The 17,777-nt window shown below is 34.6% G+C and overlaps 3 protein-coding genes across 5 annotated transcripts; 1 reads left to right on the forward strand and 2 right to left on the reverse strand.

The window, feature by feature from the left end:
• Window positions 1-2,224: 2,224 nt before the first annotated feature.
• On the reverse strand, window positions 2,225-3,923 carry LOC130642150 (probable serine/threonine-protein kinase PknB). Of its 2 annotated transcripts, none has more exons than XM_057449240.1 (2): window positions 3,556-3,923; window positions 2,225-3,298 (listed from the first exon to the last, which is right to left on the reverse strand). In XM_057449240.1, the coding sequence occupies exons 1-2, from the start codon at window positions 3,600-3,602 to the stop codon at window positions 3,094-3,096; spliced, it is 252 nt and encodes an 83-aa protein (XP_057305223.1). In that variant the 5' UTR covers window positions 3,603-3,923; the 3' UTR covers window positions 2,225-3,093. The 2 variants fall into 2 exon arrangements, with proteins under 2 accessions (XP_057305223.1, XP_057305222.1); XM_057449239.1 differs by having other exon boundaries at window positions 3,556-3,897.
• Window positions 3,924-4,627: 704 nt separating this feature from the next.
• On the reverse strand, window positions 4,628-8,832 carry LOC130642148 (uncharacterized). Of its 2 annotated transcripts, none has more exons than XM_057449235.1 (4): window positions 8,153-8,832; window positions 5,807-7,273; window positions 5,240-5,620; window positions 4,628-5,043 (listed from the first exon to the last, which is right to left on the reverse strand). In XM_057449235.1, the coding sequence occupies exons 2-4, from the start codon at window positions 6,891-6,893 to the stop codon at window positions 4,769-4,771; spliced, it is 1,743 nt and encodes a 580-aa protein (XP_057305218.1). In that variant the 5' UTR covers window positions 6,894-7,273; window positions 8,153-8,832; the 3' UTR covers window positions 4,628-4,768. The 2 variants fall into 2 exon arrangements, with proteins under 2 accessions (XP_057305218.1, XP_057305219.1); XM_057449236.1 differs by lacking the exon at window positions 8,153-8,832 and having other exon boundaries at window positions 5,807-6,857; window positions 6,969-8,135.
• Window positions 8,697-10,622, forward strand: LOC130642149 (uncharacterized). The gene is made up of 7 exons (XM_057449237.1): window positions 8,697-8,892; window positions 8,979-9,053; window positions 9,299-9,473; window positions 9,695-9,756; window positions 9,915-10,009; window positions 10,093-10,202; window positions 10,327-10,622. The coding sequence occupies exons 1-7, from the start codon at window positions 8,753-8,755 to the stop codon at window positions 10,600-10,602; spliced, it is 933 nt and encodes a 310-aa protein (XP_057305220.1). The 5' UTR covers window positions 8,697-8,752; the 3' UTR covers window positions 10,603-10,622.
• The last annotated feature ends 7,155 nt before the right edge of the window (window positions 10,623-17,777 follow it).

Consider the following 17,777-nt stretch of genomic DNA (forward strand, 5'->3'; position numbering starts at 1 on the left):
ATACCAAGCTATAATCACACTTCTTTACAAAAATGTTACAAAGCATTGTATCCAGACTTACAAAGTTATATTGCAAGTGAATCGGCCTGGAAAACAAGTGAGTTGTATGTTGCTGATGTAGTTTATGGGAGTAGAAACTCTAGAAGCAGTCGATCGTCGTATATACTAGCTTACTGGTGTGGTATTGACGGAAATGTCTGTCCTTATCAAAATATTGGTTTTGATGCAAGATCGGCCATAACTGTATTTTTGAAGCATATATTGTATGTCGATGAAGCTCCATATGAACATCAATTGGCATTTGCGGAGTGGTATTTGCCATTACCAGATTGCATCAAAAATAGATATGGTAAACTTGTGCAGGTGTGGAGAAATAAATTGTTTGTTGTGTTAGAATCTGCTTCGTTTATACCAGTTCAACGTATTAAGACTAAATTTGTATATGTAGAAAAGGTGATTGATTCTACAGATGTTATTGTTGTGCTGCCTCGATTTAAGGCTTTAGATTATTGATGATAGAGAAACATTTTTGTAATCCCATATTTATTTTATACTTTGTTTGTAGTGATTTTTGTACATTCTTTTAAAACTAACAATATTGGTTGTGGAAAAATTTTATAACCCTGTGTGAAATATGCTGGTGTTTATCCTGCTCTTCATCATATCCGTTAATTTGGGTAAAAAGCAACAAAAAATAATTTTGCGGATAAGATTATTAGGAGACTGTTGATTTTTTTTCTTTACTTTTTTGTGTAAAGAAATTGTTGTCATGTTTTACGCAGTAAACAACATTGTGTTTGCATTTTAATGTTTGGTTCTACTATTGCACTCTCTAAACATTTGTTAGCCCAAATTTTTCTTCTGGACGTTGAAATAAAAATTAGTTTCTCTTAATAAAGTTTTTTTTTTTTATTATTTCCTTCAAGTCCTTTATTATTTTTTATAGTAATTATAAAATAGACTAATGGATGCTTGCATGGAACAAGATATACACGACGATGTAAACACTGGAAAAGATCTTTCAAGGTAATGCTTATTTCTAATTGTGCTTAAAATTTCTAACCTAACATACAATTGCTTTCTAATCTAAGTTGTGGCTTTGTAAGAGAAATTGTATGCACAGCTAATTTTTACTTTTAAATAACTTCATTTATTGGGTGTGAAGCAGTTTTTTGCAAAATGTTCATTGTAATTTAAAAAAATTGCGTCAATGCTTCACTTTTTTTCAGAAGTACACGTAAGCGTTCATTGGAATAAAGAAAGGAGCGCAATAGAAAGAAAAAACTGATGCGTAGACAAAGAAAACAGGAAATTTTCTAAAGGCCCACACTGCGCAAAATGTCTCCGTATACGTAAATATAATTTGCGTGTCATAAATTCATTATACTCGAATAAGCGGAAATATACGAAAAGTCTGTGCACGATGTTCGTATATTTCCGTATAGGCGTAAACGGTTACGTATATTTTTGTTATACACAAGGTTTTACGTATACGTGAATAGTGATTTGCAAACCTTTACAGTATACTATGATATACGTAATAATTTCGTTGAGCTTCTTAAACCCAGGGTTTGTTTATCATTTTTCTCAGTTTATTTTCGGCAGAAAAATATCACAATTTTACGCAGTCGAACTTTCTCTTTACGTATTTTACACGCGCTATTTTATATAACCGTAGCGTATTTTAAACCCAGCCTAAGATCCCTATTTTTAATTTTCTCCTTTTGATTCAATTTATGCATCCTGCCCTAGCTGTTAGTGAATTACTTCTAGTTTTAGACACGAACACTCGAGGCGTTTTGTCTGTCTGCCAGCTCTTTCCGCCCAGAGACGACAAGCTTGGACAGTTTCACTAGAGCAACCACGTCCCAACTTTAGTAAAAACAAATACAATAACAAATTTTAACGCAGCCTTGCCTTGCGCCAGCCGTTAATTACTTCTAGTTTTAGACACGAACACTCGAGGCGTTTTGTCTGTCTGCCAGCTCTTTCCGCCCAGAGACGACAAGCTTGGACAGTTTCACTAGAGCAACCACGTCCCAACTTTAGAAAAAACAAATACAATAACAAATTTTAACGCAGCCTTCCCTTGCGCCAGCCGTTAATTACTTCTAGTTTTAGATACAAACACTCAGAGCTTTAGAAAAAAATTGTTGTAACGCAGCATCCAGCGCTTTCATTCAGATTTTAAGACTTCAAAAAAAAACATCAATAACTAATCAAGTGGATTTCTTAACCTTGTTACTTATAAAGAGTCTATATACAAGGATTTACAAATATATTTTTAAAACGGGTTATGCAGCGTGATATTGAAGGCCTTTTACTTGGTTCTTCAGACATCATATCATTTGCGATAGACGCTATTTTCATGTTTTTTATACATCGACTGATTAAATCCACGTTGTATCCTAATGAATAAACATCTGATTGAACCGACTGGTAAGAACCTTTAACATTCCTTAACTCATGTGCAAGAAATAGATGCTTGGTGTTAAATTTAACTTGCTGTGAAGACCCTGGTTCAATATCATATCTTGCTGGATCACTGACTAGTGTAGCCTTTCCCAGATCAATCAATTTTACCGTGGTTGAATTACGGACAAGGACATTTCCTGGATGTAAATCGTTGTGTAACAGACCACGGACGTGCATTTGGTGAACAGCGGAGCATAATCCAATTATAATTTCATTTAAATGACTGGAACACGGTGCGGGTACTCTCTGAATGAATTCCTTTAATGTTGGTGAACATGAACCACAGTCATCACAAACAAATTCAAGAAGGATGAATTTTGGTTTCAAAAATCCAAAAACATAGGGAAAGCCTTTATCACCTGCCATCAACATACCCTTCTTGCATTCCGCGTACGCATCAATTGGTCGTGCATTGTTGGATAAACATTTGATCGCCACAACTTGTTTGATGCTTTTAACATATCTTTTCGAAACATTCCCGAAAACACCAGCACCTATAGTTTCGTTTATATGCACGTCACACTTTGAGAATTGAATGACATTAAAATTGAGCGTCCGTGTGATGGCTATGCTTTTATCCTGAGTGCGGTATATACTCGATCTCGATGAACAGCACAATTAAATGTTCCTGCTAGTAGTGGCTTTAACTTTCGGCACATTTCTTTTTAAAACAGCGTTCTGAAATTCTAGTTCTCGAATTCTCTCTTCAATTAATATCTTTTTTTCCATTTCCGCGTCAAATTCCGCTTTCTTTCTTTCCTGACGCATTCTTTTTTTTTTTTTGTTGCGTTCAGCTCTCTTTTCCGAAGATCTCTTTCGTGTACTAACAATAAAGCACAACAAATACATGTTTTTTTTTTAAGTTTAGACTATACGGATCCGTATTCTTTCCTCCAAGGTTTAGACAGTATAGTGGGGTTAATTAAGTTTACTGTGTTTAAGGAAAAAGAAAGACTGTCTAATTAAAATATCCACAACACAAGAAAAACATACCTATCTGAGCCTGAATATGCTTATAAGTATTACAGGTTTTATAAGAACAAAAAGCGCATCCGGCCAAAATAAGAATGATTTACTCACCTAATCACGCTGTCGTTTAAGTCTTGCTTTTCCTGTTGTTCGAGCATTGTTATTTAGTTTTTATGTTTTTCAACCTAGAAAATGAAGCACAAATTTTATCAATCTAAGAAAATCTCATAATGAAACAGGTTTTATGCATGTATAAATATACATTATGTTGTACTAAAATATGTATATTAAGCACCTGATAAAAAGAAGACATACATACTTGCTGCAAGCACGTTTTAGCATTATAAATAAACACAATGGATGTTATATTAAAATAGAAACAATGCAAAATTTTTATGAAATTTTTTCTTGTCCACAAAAATATGTATATACAAAAAATTAGACATTAGTCGTTAAAAAATCTGTGAATAACAAAATTAATATTACAATGACTTAGAAGGCAAACTTATGCAAACTTTAACAATATCAACATGTTGCTTGCTTATTCTTATCTGTTCCTTTAACACCAATATACGTCCATGCACAAACTTTAGTGGTATCAACGATCTTTTATCAATTTCAGTACACCATACTTTCATGAGAGAGTTCACACCAAAAAAGTTATACTGCACGTGTTTCTTAAACCAGCTCACATCAACAACAATATGATTCACAACACGATCAGAAAAAACAACTTTAATTTCATATATACCATTCACAACGGCTGGTCTTAATTCTTTTGGCTCAAAGTCAAAATAATCACCATGATTATATCTTGCCTTTAAAAATGATCCATGTCCATTGCTCCGAATGTAATGCTTTGAACAAATAACTTCATTACCCAGCATGACTCTTTTTATTTGCACAATGAATCGTGACACTCTTTTGATATCCATATGTCGATAAAGAGATGAAAACAACTTAGTTAACTCATCTATTTGATGTCCTGGTAAACTAAACTGAGTGGCTTTGCTGAGTTTCTCTTCACAGCCTGTAAACTCGAGTTCAGTACCAACAACTTTATCACTGTCACGAACTTTTTGGAGCTTTAGGAGTGATTCCTGGGAATGCACGGTCTCTTTGTCAGACGACAATTTTAGCATATCAGTGAAGTCATCCTCCAATAGGTTAAAAGCTCTAACCTGACAACCAATTATAAATTTGCGCATTAGTTGGATTGTTATGTCATGATTATTTACATGGTATGAACCTAAAATTCCATTGAAACGTTCATAACTAAAACACCAAAATGCATACACAGGTCCGTAATCCAGCAAACAATCTTTTAAGTGGAGGTGAAGATGCATATTTGGAGTACACCATAACTTTCCACATAGATTTGCAAATATGCCAATAAACATACAAATAAAGTATGCGCTTGATAAATGTCACCTGCAGTTATACTTCGTGTGCAGATTTTATTGCAAGCTGCTACAAAGATCAACCACATGTTTAAATGATTATCTGGTATTACATCTTTTAAACAGAAGCATGAATAGATGTGTGTCCAATGGCGCCACTCATCAGCCTTCATGCTTTTGTAACAATCTGACATGTTACCTAGAAAATAAAAAGGACCACTCTATTATGTAGATATTATTTTTACACAAAATCGAAATGTCTTTTTTATAAATTCACAATATATATAATACATCAGAAATATTTAAGTGCAAGAGTAATGAGCTACGAAACAAGAACAAATTTTGTATTTATATAAAAAACGTTTGAAGATATATAACAAGCAAATGCAACAAACCTGGTATTCTACCAACATCAGTTGGAACTTTTACCTTTTTCATTTTGTCGTCAATACATTTCAGTTTATCTGATGTTAAAACCCCAATTTCAATCCAAGTTTTAAAAACATGTTTTGCTGTACCCAAATAAAGATTATGCATAGGATCAATTGTATGCACTCTGACTGGATCATAGTATGGCAATCTATGGAGTTCGCTGTAACGGGCTCCGTGTTCTCTTTGTCTTTTTTCACATTCACTTTTCGTATTGGCGTTGGCAGCATGAAGGGCGTATCTTTTGTGATTTATTCCAGTTCGCAATTCCCAGGCATCAACATCAGATCCAGAATAATCAGTGAAGTCACCAACTTTGTTGAATACTTTCAAACACTTACTGCACCCTAAAATCACAACAAACATAATTATTTTGTCTCGTGAGCTAACAAGTGCTCCAACTGTAAAACTGTTAAAATAAATATTTTTGGTCAAAAATAACATGCATGTCATAATAAAAATTTAATGCTCTGATTTAAAAAGAATTATTTTTTTATTTAGAAAAGGAAATTTAGCAAAATAAAAATTCTTACCTGACTTTGCATTGAAATTAAAAAAACCACCAAACTTTCGAGTAGCAGGAATATCATTTGATATTGATATTAAAGCAATTTTATATAAAGAATAACCAATGCTACTTGGCTCTTTCATAATCACACCATCCCAATATTGTAAAAGCTCATCAACCATTGGTTTGATAAAAGAATTAATGTGAAGATTTGGCTCTTTTGGACCAGGAATAATACCTATGATGAGTGTGTTTTTCCACAGCAATCGATGTTGTCTTGGTAAATTTAAAATTGACAGGTAAATTACACCAACACTATGCTCTCTGTTCTTATACGGATTAAACCAATCTAGGTTTAGCAAAACGCCCAAATTTCTTTTATCTGCAAAATATAATTCCCCTATGCTGTCCTGAAAACTTTTCCAAATCTGTCCATCAAAAATATCTGACATTTTGACATGTTCATCAGGTTTAGTAAATAATAATTCCAAGAAACCTGGACGTGCTAGCAACTCTTCCAGGCCAGTCTTTATACTCCGATAAGCATAAACCTTCTTTGGGTATAAGTTTATATTTTTTTCAAAGGATACAACCACTTTCATTAAAATATTGTTGCAAGGTTCCCTGTAGGCAGGAAATGGGTGATTAGGGAATTTCACATGACTACATTTGCTGCTTGTCTTTCTACCAGTGATTTCTTTTTTCCAGCATTGATTATAAGAATACAGAGATTGACATGACGTGCACACAACAAACTTTGTAAAAGAATCCCGATTCAGAGCCAGATATTGTCGAGCCATGTATAATGAATTTGGAAATTTTTCCAATATTTCATCAAGAATGTGTAAACCAAACATTTTGTTGAGCAATAAACAAATCAGTTTTGAAAAACCTAAAATACTTTCCAATGTGTTATCAGAGAGAAAAATATGAACTTGCAAAATGAACATTGCTTGCAGTACCAGAGTGATGAATTTTGTGGTATGATGGTTAGCATGTTGACCAACAACAACATTAAAGTCGTCCTCTGGTTCTGCTTCAGGATCTTTCCACAATTCCGTTGCGGTTTCTTCATTCTGTAAATCAAGTGCAACATAGCTAAGCGTTGGCATACTTTATATACATTATAAAATATGTATTATTGCAAACATGTAATTTGAAGACCAAATTATAACAAAGGATGTTACCACACAATTGTCATCTGGATCATGATGATCATTGCATGTTGATTCATCACTCTCGATTGAAACATCACTCTCAATTAGTGTGTGATCAATAGGCAGAAGTGTTTTATCCAAAATTAAGGCAATGCATATATATATATTTACTTTTTGCTACATTAGTTCACAAATTTAGAATAATTTACAACTCAGCTATTAACATGACACCCTTAATAAATATACAAGCCTAACCTGAGAATCTAGGTTAACATCTGTATGTTGCACGTCGTTATCATCTCTTGTTTGTATTATTTGGTTTTTCGAAGATAGTTCTAAATGGAAAAGCACAAAAGGTAGCAAATGATGACGAAATTAAGCAAAAAATACATGTTTTTTTTTTATTAGCATATGACTTTTTGAAATCAGGCTTGGGTATGCTTAGCATTAATTACAAAAGATGCTCAAATTATACTAGGAATATGCAGGCTTATATCCGCTACCGTTCCAAACCCAATAACCAAAATAAAGAACAAAGTTTCACATTTTTAACTGTATTTTCTTAAAACATAAACAGACAAAAATGACTAAAGCAATCAAACACATGTCTCTGCAGATAACGATTGTAATATGATGCAATGTGCTGAAAATACAGTAGACGTCCGTTAATTGAACACGCTAGGGACTAAATTATTTGTTCGAATTAACGAATGTTCGGATTATCGGAAGTTCAGAAAAAACAAGAATTTTAATAAACGTTTAAAGGTTTTATGCTAATATAACTTTATTACAACTTCACTACAAGAGGAATCGAACCCCGGTCTCCCGCACAGGATACGAAAGCTATAACCACTAATCTACGGCGCCACAATAAGGTCGAATTAAAAAATTGTTCGAATTAGCGAAATGTTCGAATTAGCGGAGTTTGAATTAAGCACTTTATTTAACCAAACTCAAGGGACTTAGCAATTTGTTCGAAATAATGGAAAGTTCGAATTAAGCGGCATTCAAATTAACGGACGTCTACTGTATGCTAATTATGTTAAAACTATGCAGCAAAACAAGGACTCACAGTTATGCTTGTAATATGCTCATTTTTTCACTAACCCTGAGCCTAAATATTCTTATAAACGTTATGGTTAGGAAAAAAAACATGTACTCCTTTTTTGTTGTTGTTTTAGATTCCAAACTGCTAAAAAAAGCCAAAAACAAACCTTGATTACGTTGATTTTCTTGAACTTTCCAAGTTCCATCTCGGTAATATAATTCTTTGTGACGAAAATATGCAGAATGAGATAGACTTTCGCTGCAATGGGGACATAACATCCGTTTCTTTATTCGAGGCATAAAAAAAGTTTAAATTTTAAGGAAGAAAAAACGAAGGTTTGTCTGCTTTTTCTTTCCTTGCATTTACAGAACGTAACTCGCGCGCAATCTTTTTAGCTCTTTATCTTGAATGATGTTTTACAATATTAGGGGGTCAATAATAGCATAGAAGCCATCTTTAACGTCCTTAAAAATAATTATTTAATAAAATGTTAAATTATTTTCGCGAAAATCTCTTGTTCTATTGATAATATTTTATTCTAAAACATTTTGTTTCGACTATTTTAAAACATTAAAATTATTAATATTGTTTTTACCCCCTATCTCATCGCAATTTGTATCGGGGGTTGTCTATTTTATTACAATGGCCTAAACGCCCAAGAAAAAGTTTTGCTCGCACCCCCTGAAGACAAATTCCATTCAGGTTTGGGCGCGCAAATTTGTTTCAAAAGAACGGTACAGTCAGGAGCAGCAAACTTGAAGAAAACATGGCATCTTCGTTTTATGGAAATACTTCTACTGCCACAACTCCAGTGGCAAAAAAAAGAGCCAAGGTTCTAAATCCAACACCACCGCCACGTAAAAACTCAACCAAATGTGCTTCACGAAGCCCTGATGTGATGTTTGGGTATGTAGCTAGCTAGCTAGAGCTAAAATGATTATGTTCTCCATGCCATTACTTTTCACTAACATAAGTAATTTGGTTTATTTCAGATTACAGCAACAGAATGAAAGTTTAGAGGAAACTTCATTTGAGGAAGAAAATAATGCTTCACCACGGATGTTGCGGTAATAACATAATAACATTACAATAACTTGTCCACTCACTGCTTACATGGTGTTTAAGCACCCTCATTATCCTAAATTTTAATTTTACTTGTAATAAATAATTTGGCGTAATTTTTTTTGCCTCAGACAGTGCGAGAAGAATTTACCTCAATTGGGGTATATTGTATATAGCTATACCCCAGATCGAGATCGTTCTTGTTACTGCCATGCATATTTTGTACTTTATTTCATATTTTTTTATACAGGGCTCTCACTAACGTTAATGATGCACTGAGAAAGAGGATTTCATTGCTGGAATCTCAAATTCAGAACAACAATGTAAGAATAGAAAATGTGGAAAGTTCACTTGTAGATGTAAACAATAAATGTGCGAATCAATTTGATGATTCAAAAAAAGGGAAATTGCCACCAGAATTAACTGTAAGTTAATGAAAAGTCATTTATTTTCATGACATATTATATCCAGTATTTAGGCACCTTTTTTTAATTTTTTGCAACTGATGAAAAGGTTTGCTCAAATTTTAAGAGCTTTAAGTACAGAGATCGAATTAACGGTTCGCAGATTGCGAGCCAATATCCACTATTTGCGAACCATTTTTTAACATTTTTGAACTAAGAAGTGGTTGTTTCGCTCATTTTAGCAACTTGTTCGAAATGCATACAGAAGTATAAAGGATGAGAGTACTTGGAATTTTTTAGAGAGGTAAGGTTGATTCTCTAAAATGTATATAACCATTTTCCTGCACTTCCAGGATAATACTTTTAAAGACTGTCCACATTATTTTATCAGATGCTTGTTTGATTGTTGGAATATAAAATTTATATTATGATGGGAAGTAACTCATTACATTAACTTTATAGATTTGACTCCATACACAACAGTAGAATAACTAATTTGATTTGCCAAATTGTAAAAGACAGCAACGAAAATCCCTATGCTCCATCTTTAATGCACAGTGAGTAACTACTGTTTCTTACCATAAGGCGTAAATTTATTTTGGTATTTTACATAATTGAATTGTTTGTTTATATATAATAGAGTCGTGTAGCAGATATTATTCTACCCTGAAACGAAAAGAAAAGGAGGAAGATAATGATAGAAATAGTGAATTAAAACGTAAAAGAAGGCGCACAACTCGTCGGCACCGGGTATGCGGTTAAATTTGAAAAAAATTATGCTATACCAATTTGGCCATGTGTTTTAAACCACACTTAGCTTTTATTAAAATTACTTTTCATTATCAATTATTTTCTTTTAATACTTTTATTTTAGTTATACCGCCAACGATCAAAATACGTGCCACGAGATAAAGCCGACATCTGGATGTTATGTAATGCCGAAATAATGAGTGACGAACATTCAGATAATGAAGCAGAAGGATATGTACATCCACCGAAGTTCAGAAGTGAAGAAGTCACTGAACTGCTTCACTTTATTGATAGTAAACGCTTGGGTAAAGATGAATTGGATGCAAGAATACCTGGAAGTTACTCAGATCGGGATATAAGGGCAAAGGTTGACCCACTGTTGTTAGCAAATAATAGATAATGTTTTTAAAACGTGATTTTTTGTATATTTTTTTAATTACTAATTTAATTTTTTACAACTATTTTTCTAATATTTTTTCTTACGTTTCCTTTTAGCTGAAATTTAGTCTTGCACGTTATAATTAAATCGTTCTGATTAATAAACTCAATAGCTGCATTAGCTTCCATCCTTATTTGTTATTTGAATGTATATAATTTTGTTAATATTTTTGTAAATATGTCTGTTTCAATAAATTTTTTAACTAACAAACTTATTACATGCATTATTCTATAAAACCCTTTTTTGCTAAACCAAATAACGACAGCAACTCCATGTACAGCTCCTAAAGCCTTCCTGAAAGTTTAAAATTCTACCTGGAAAATTATCAAAAGGGGTGAAATGGGATAAACCTATAATTCCCTCAGGCAGCGCTACACCAGATTTACTCCGTATATTACCTCGTACTTTTGTATACAGTCGCATATTTTGATAGAATACGACGCGAATATTTTCGTATACAACGTTATAGTTAATTTACGACGTGTATAGTCGAGGCATATAACGTCTGCGATATTTTCGTGTTACTTGATACCTTTGTATACAGTCGCATAGTGTGATAGAATACGACGCGAATATTTTCGTATACAACTTAAACGTAAATATACGGCATGTATATTCAAGACGTGTCACGGCTGCGATATTTTCGTATACTCTGGGGTCCCTATACGCAAAGTATATTTTCGTATTCCACCATAGTATACAAAGAAAAACGCTTCAGTATATTTCCGTATATTGACGGTATACGAAAAAAAACTCAGACTTATATTATCGTATATTCAGTATTTTTGCGCAGTGCCAAGAAAAGGAAATCGAAATGAAGGAACGATTTCAAGAACTAGAGCACCAGAATTACAAATCATGATATCGGTTCAAGCATATCGATCCACCATTGGTGCTTTTTATACCGCAGCTGCTAGTCACTGCGATAACAATACAGTAACAAATCATAATCACCACAAGTATTCAAATTATAAAATGGTTTTTGACACTACTGGCCAAGACTATTTTTGCTTTTTAAGAACTTTCATTTTAATGAGTTTTGTGTGCCTGCTAATCTGTAATATTAACCTTGCATCGATAAAATTACTGCTGTTGTTATCTGGTGACGTTGAAATTAATCCCGGGCCTGTTACCAATAATGATATTGACTTCCAGATTGCATGTCAGGAATCATATGCCACGTATCTTTTCAACAACTCAATTCTGCCAATCAAATAGTTGCACATGCTAGAAGTATTGGTCTGTCCAATGTCACAATGTGGTTTGTGATTTCGTTTTCCTGAAGGTGGAGTTGAACAGCCAGATATTCTAAACACGCATCTATATAATGGCCCTGACCACATTAATCGTAAATTAAAAGGACATTACTTTCAGTATTTACCTAACGAGTTTTACAAGGATGTCTCTATCAAAAAAAATCGTATTCTAAATTTACCTGAAAAACGCTCAGAATTACCTGATTTACCTGTTGTCGAGTTACCGCATATTATACCTGAAGGAGACAAGGGTCCCGTGGAAAATCAATTTCAACAAGATCTACCTGATGATGATGAAAGTATCACTCGGTCAGGTTTAGTATGCCCCATTGAACCTAAAGATGCTGACAAAGAGTTACGAACAGTATTACAAAAGATTTTAGGATCGGAAGAAGCAGTCAATCGAGCTCTACAACAAGGCACAGTTGCTAGTGCAAATTTGGAATATACCCGAGAAAGGCCAATTCGTGAATTAAAAACTCCAGGCTCTTTTACAATAGCATACCCTGCAGTTTTTATTAATGGTCATTGTGACTTTACTGTTCCGAGGTTAAAAAAAATCAAATACCAATGCGCAGATAACCGTGTAACCAAACATCCGTACTTAAAATTTTTCTTATTGAACATGCGATTGCGGATCCAAGCATTGCAACAGGGTAGCTTTGTTGTTTCTTAGCAATTAAATGATGCTCATCTCACAATTGCAGAACTGAGAGAAATTTGCAAAACAATGATGATTCTGTTCCACGGAGAATCATCAGTATTGGTAAAAACTTGGTAAATACTGACCCTTACTGGAGAGAACAAAAAAAGAAGGTAGATGCCATGTTGTTTTTTAGACGCAAGGAGTTCGGTGATCTGCCAGCCTATTTTGATACCAATAGTTGTGCAGAATTTCATTGGAAGCCCTTACACGAACTGCTGATAAAGTATCATGCATTAATAAACAATTTAGATGAACAGGTTGTGCGTAGCCAGGTAGAAAGTGATGGGAAATTCAAACGGGAATTAATCTTGCATAATCTTCACATTGTCACCCAGTACTTTGATGCCAGGACTATAAATTACTTTGCCACTGTCAACAAGGAAGTATTTCAATATGATGATTATTGGTGGCGCTATGAATTTGCTAAAGGCAGAGGTGAAATTCATAGCCACTCTATTATATCATCCTCTAAACATGCACAAAAGGTTAAAACAATAATGGATACTTTACCTGATGATGCTACTGACTCTCAAGAATCCCAAACTGCTGCACATGACCTTCAAAATTGGTTACAAACTACAAATGAAGATAGAGATGGGATATTTTCTCCTCAATTTACTTCATTACATCCTGCTGGAGGGACTGAAATGATGGGCGATATCACTGGAGTTACAACGTGGGTACCAAACAAAGATAAATGGGCAGTCCCGGAATGAACTCAAGAGCCTCCTGACTATAACCCATTGACACAACAACTTTCAGATGTTGCAAACCATGAAGGTGGTATAAAAGAACAGCACATTTATCTTGTAAATAGAATTGGACTACATACCTGTAATTCTAGTTCTTTGCGTTACCGTCGAAAAAAAACAACCCGAAAGTGATACTGCTCCACAAAAGTACTGCCGTTTTCACTTTGGTGATGTCGATCCACAAACCAAAAAAACAAGTGGCAAAGAAATTCATCCCTTTCACCCAATCATAACAAAAGGGGAACATCCAAGGAATGAAGGACCTATAGATCACAGCCGCATGATAATGCATGTCAAGACGCGTTTACTTAGTTGGCTTGCAAACTGTGACAGTCAAGTAATTATTGACCAGGATCTTGTTGCCCTTCAAAATGCTTGCAAAGGAGCAGCTTCAACTGAAGATTTTGTACATATTTATCGACATTTAATAGAAAATGCTGCTGATGGAAGCACAGTAAAAAATTAGCTCAAAGGTTGCTTCAAAAAATTACAGGGATGGTGGATGTGCCAGCAGCTGCTGCTGATTTTATTAATAGTGGTGGTCATTTGACTAGATGTACTAGAAACTTTCGTTACATTGGTCTAAGTGAATTCCGGACCTTAAATACATCTGGTGAAGATGAAACTGTGACAAAAAGCAGTACACTTGACAAATTTTTAAGTGATAAGCGAAGACAGATTGAACCTGAAATCACTTTATGGAATTGGAGCAAGAAATGCAATTGCACTTGTAAGGTGGATCATGTCCCAGTATTCACAGGATTATCAACATAACCTGTTTGGCCTGTTACAGAGGACTTTGCAAAAGCCATGCTCATGATATTTTCTGTTGGAACATGGCGCACTGTGGAAGAATTAAAGGGACACCAGGAGTCGTTTGCTGGCGCATTGGCTGACTTAGTTGGATCTGATAACTGTCCGCCAATACTTGCTAATGCATTAAAAGAAGCCAAAAAATCTTTTGACTCAAAAAAAAGAAAAACACAATATCATGTACGACCAATCAATGATAACAACACTCAGTCTTCATCACAATCATCCCAATCTACCATTGCAAGTTCTCAAGATTCAAGTTTTGCAAATATGAACATAGGTAGGGCAATAATGAGAGATATCGCTAGAAATCATGTTTCTGATATGGATGAGCCAAATGTAGAACAGATTCTTCCTGATGGAGGATCTTCTTTTGATTGGAATAATTATGCAATTCAATGTTTTGGTTGTCAATGGCCTAATAACGCTGATACTTGGTTGAAATCTGTATCTGTAGAAGCTGAATGAAATGAATTTACTCACGGTGATGATTGCACATTACCTGTGATAAATGTCCTAAAAGCTAATGAACTACAAAGAACAGTCATTGGAATAAATCTTCAGCATTTGCTACTAGTTGCAAAAGGAAATTTGCTAACAGGCACGAAGCCATTAAATCTGTTAATTCAAGGCACAGATGGTGTAGGAAAAACATTTATTATCACCGCTCTCACCAGAATTGTTCGTCGTTTATTTGGTTTAACTGGTGCCGCATCTGTTCTTATACCAAATGGGCGAACTATACATTCCATGACACCACCACCACATAAATTAAAAAAAGATAAGGATTCAAATTGTGTTCAGCTCTCTGATTATCCATTAGGTGATACATCTTTGAGGAAATTGAGAAAATAAACAGGTCTGCATGAAGACAATGGACTTAAGTCATTTCAACTGAACATTGATGAGCGTAGCATGCAGTCTAAGCTTCTTGTAGCCTGGTGCAGTCAACAATTATGCGAGTCAACAGGTGATTTTGATAATTATTATGGAGGGATACCAACTGTCAATTTCTTTGGTGACCTTGGCCAACTTGGGCCAGTACGTGCTTTAGATCTTTATCAACCTCCTAAATATGATGACTCAACCATCAACTTAGCTGAAAATGTTATTTTTCTTACTGAAACGATGCGTCAAGGGCCAGATCAGTTACCTCTTTTACAGCGGCTTCTTCGTATACGTAATGGTTCAATTACCCAACAAGACTGGCTAGATATTAATAGTCGTTATGAAGGCGGCTTGTCACAAACTGAGAAATGTAACTTTTTACATGACCGTGTTCTCACATTAATGGTAACATGGAAGGAAGTTAATGAAGAAAACCACAATAAATTAGCTAACCTTGGTGTACTAGTTGCTGTTATTCCATCAACGGGTCGTGGTAAACATCATTCATTAACTGATAAACAATTAGGACAAATTCCATTACGGTCTTTGATAGCGGTTGGTGCCAGTGTAATACTAACTAAGAACCAAAAGGGTCTTACTGGACTTGGTCTCAATAATGGTGCAATGGGTAAAGTGATTGCAATTCTTTATCCTCCTGATACATCACCGCCTGAATTCCCCATTGCTGTTGTTGTCAATTTTCCAAATTATAAAGGACCAGTATGGCTTGTTGACCATCCCACATGGGTACCAATTACTACTGTTGAAGGACGATGCGAGTCAGATTGTTGCGTTAGAAGTGGATTACCATTAATGCCAGGCTACGCTATAACAATTGCGAAAAGTCAAGGTATGTCTATTGGAGATGGTAAAACTGCCACACATATGCGTATAAAGTTACAACAAGGAATTGAAATGGAGAAAAATAACCTTGGTACAGCCTATACTGCCTTCTCACGTTGCGAGAAGGAGAAAAATTGGGCCCTTGTTGAACCACTTACCCAGGAGAGACTCTTGTACATTAATTCACACCCACGTATGAAAGCAAGACAAGAAGAAGAAAAACGATTGAAATTGTTATCAGATAAAACTGTTGAGAAGTTTAGTATTACTACTCAAAGATATATTGATCTGTTAAGGAAACTTGACGAATTTTGCAATGATGAAATTGAAGATGCAGTTTGTCCATCTCAATCTACTGTTGGCACATGTATTGTATGTAAATCTACACTGTAATGATAATCAAGATCGAAAACCTATATCACCATTATATTTAAACCACAAAGTTGTCTATTTATCGGAATGCCAGAAATTATCGTGAATATTTCACCAAAAGAAACGTTATTGCATAATTTGGTGCTTATTTAGTTAATTATGGTGATACTGATGGTGGCATCCTTTCTAAGAGATGGACTTTGCATTGTGAGTGTGTAAGCAAAAACGATACGATTTGGTAATTTTTTTATTATCAAAGTTGAGACGATTGCTTGCTGCTCACCAAGGTCATTTAGACTTTGTTGCACCCTCTCTTAGCACTGCTCTGCCTATGTCAAAGCAAAGACAAAGAAAAGACAAAGACACTTGTCCGCATATCAAAATACCAGCCAAATTATCGTAATCATTTATCATAATTATATCATGCATATGTCGCATAATGTATTCCATTATTATTGCAAAGAAAACATTCCAGCACACTAATTATAAAAACTTAACATTTATGGAGGTGGAGTGGAGGTAGGAGGCTTAATAGCAACACATAATATGTTGCTAGGACATTTGTGAGAAGATTATCGTTAATTAAAACCACAAAGTTGTCCATTTATCGGAATGCCAGTTAAATTATCGTGACCATTTCACCAAAAGAAGCGTTATATATTGCATAATTTGGTGCTTATTTGGTTAATTATGGTGATGTTGATGGTGGTAACCTTTCTAAGAGTTGGACTTCGCAATAAGCACAAAAGAGTAATGTGCATAGAAATCTTCTTGTGTTTGTCCAAATTTTTACGGTTTATTAGGCGTTTAGCTGGCCACTCTTAGAATTATCCAACGAGGTCCGCACGTCATGGATTGTAAAATCGTAATTAAATTCCCGCTTTATTTTAACAGGAAGTGCTTTTTTGTGACGCACCTACATATTATTTAGACATGAAAAGTTCGTCCATTTCTATATTACTTACTACTTTAAGGGCAGAAACTTTTGCGTATCAAATTATTACGGAATAAACTTTCGCGTTTTGCTGTTTTTGGAACAAAATACTTTCGCGAATCGAATAACAAGATCATTTTAGCGCGAAAAAACTTTCGCGAATGAGCAAAAACTAAGATTTTTTTGCTTTCTTTAAAGTTGCTGTTTTGATAACAACGAATTTCAGGAGGGGTCTTAAATTTGCTTGAAAAAAGAAAACTTTTTGGCGTGAAAAAACGGGCATGTTTATATAAACGGTCGCGTTTTCTATGCCAAATCAAGAATTAGGAACGAAAGAATTTTCTTGTACTAGAATTTGCTTGTTTACCAAACTCGATACTGTTTTCCCCCATTTGAAGGGGTTTGTTGACATGCAGGTGCGTATTGTCGTTCGTATTTTTTAAATAGGATCGAAAATTCCCGCCTTTTATGTTCGATTTTCATAAAGGCTGTTTTCATACATGTCTGCATTTACCCTATCCAATAAGAAATAGGATCGAAAAATCCCGCCTTTTATGTTCATTTTCGATACA

This window comes from Hydractinia symbiolongicarpus, chromosome 4, assembly GCF_029227915.1.
Source record: "Hydractinia symbiolongicarpus strain clone_291-10 chromosome 4, HSymV2.1, whole genome shotgun sequence".
Classification (NCBI taxonomy): domain Eukaryota; kingdom Metazoa; phylum Cnidaria; class Hydrozoa; order Anthoathecata; family Hydractiniidae; genus Hydractinia; species Hydractinia symbiolongicarpus.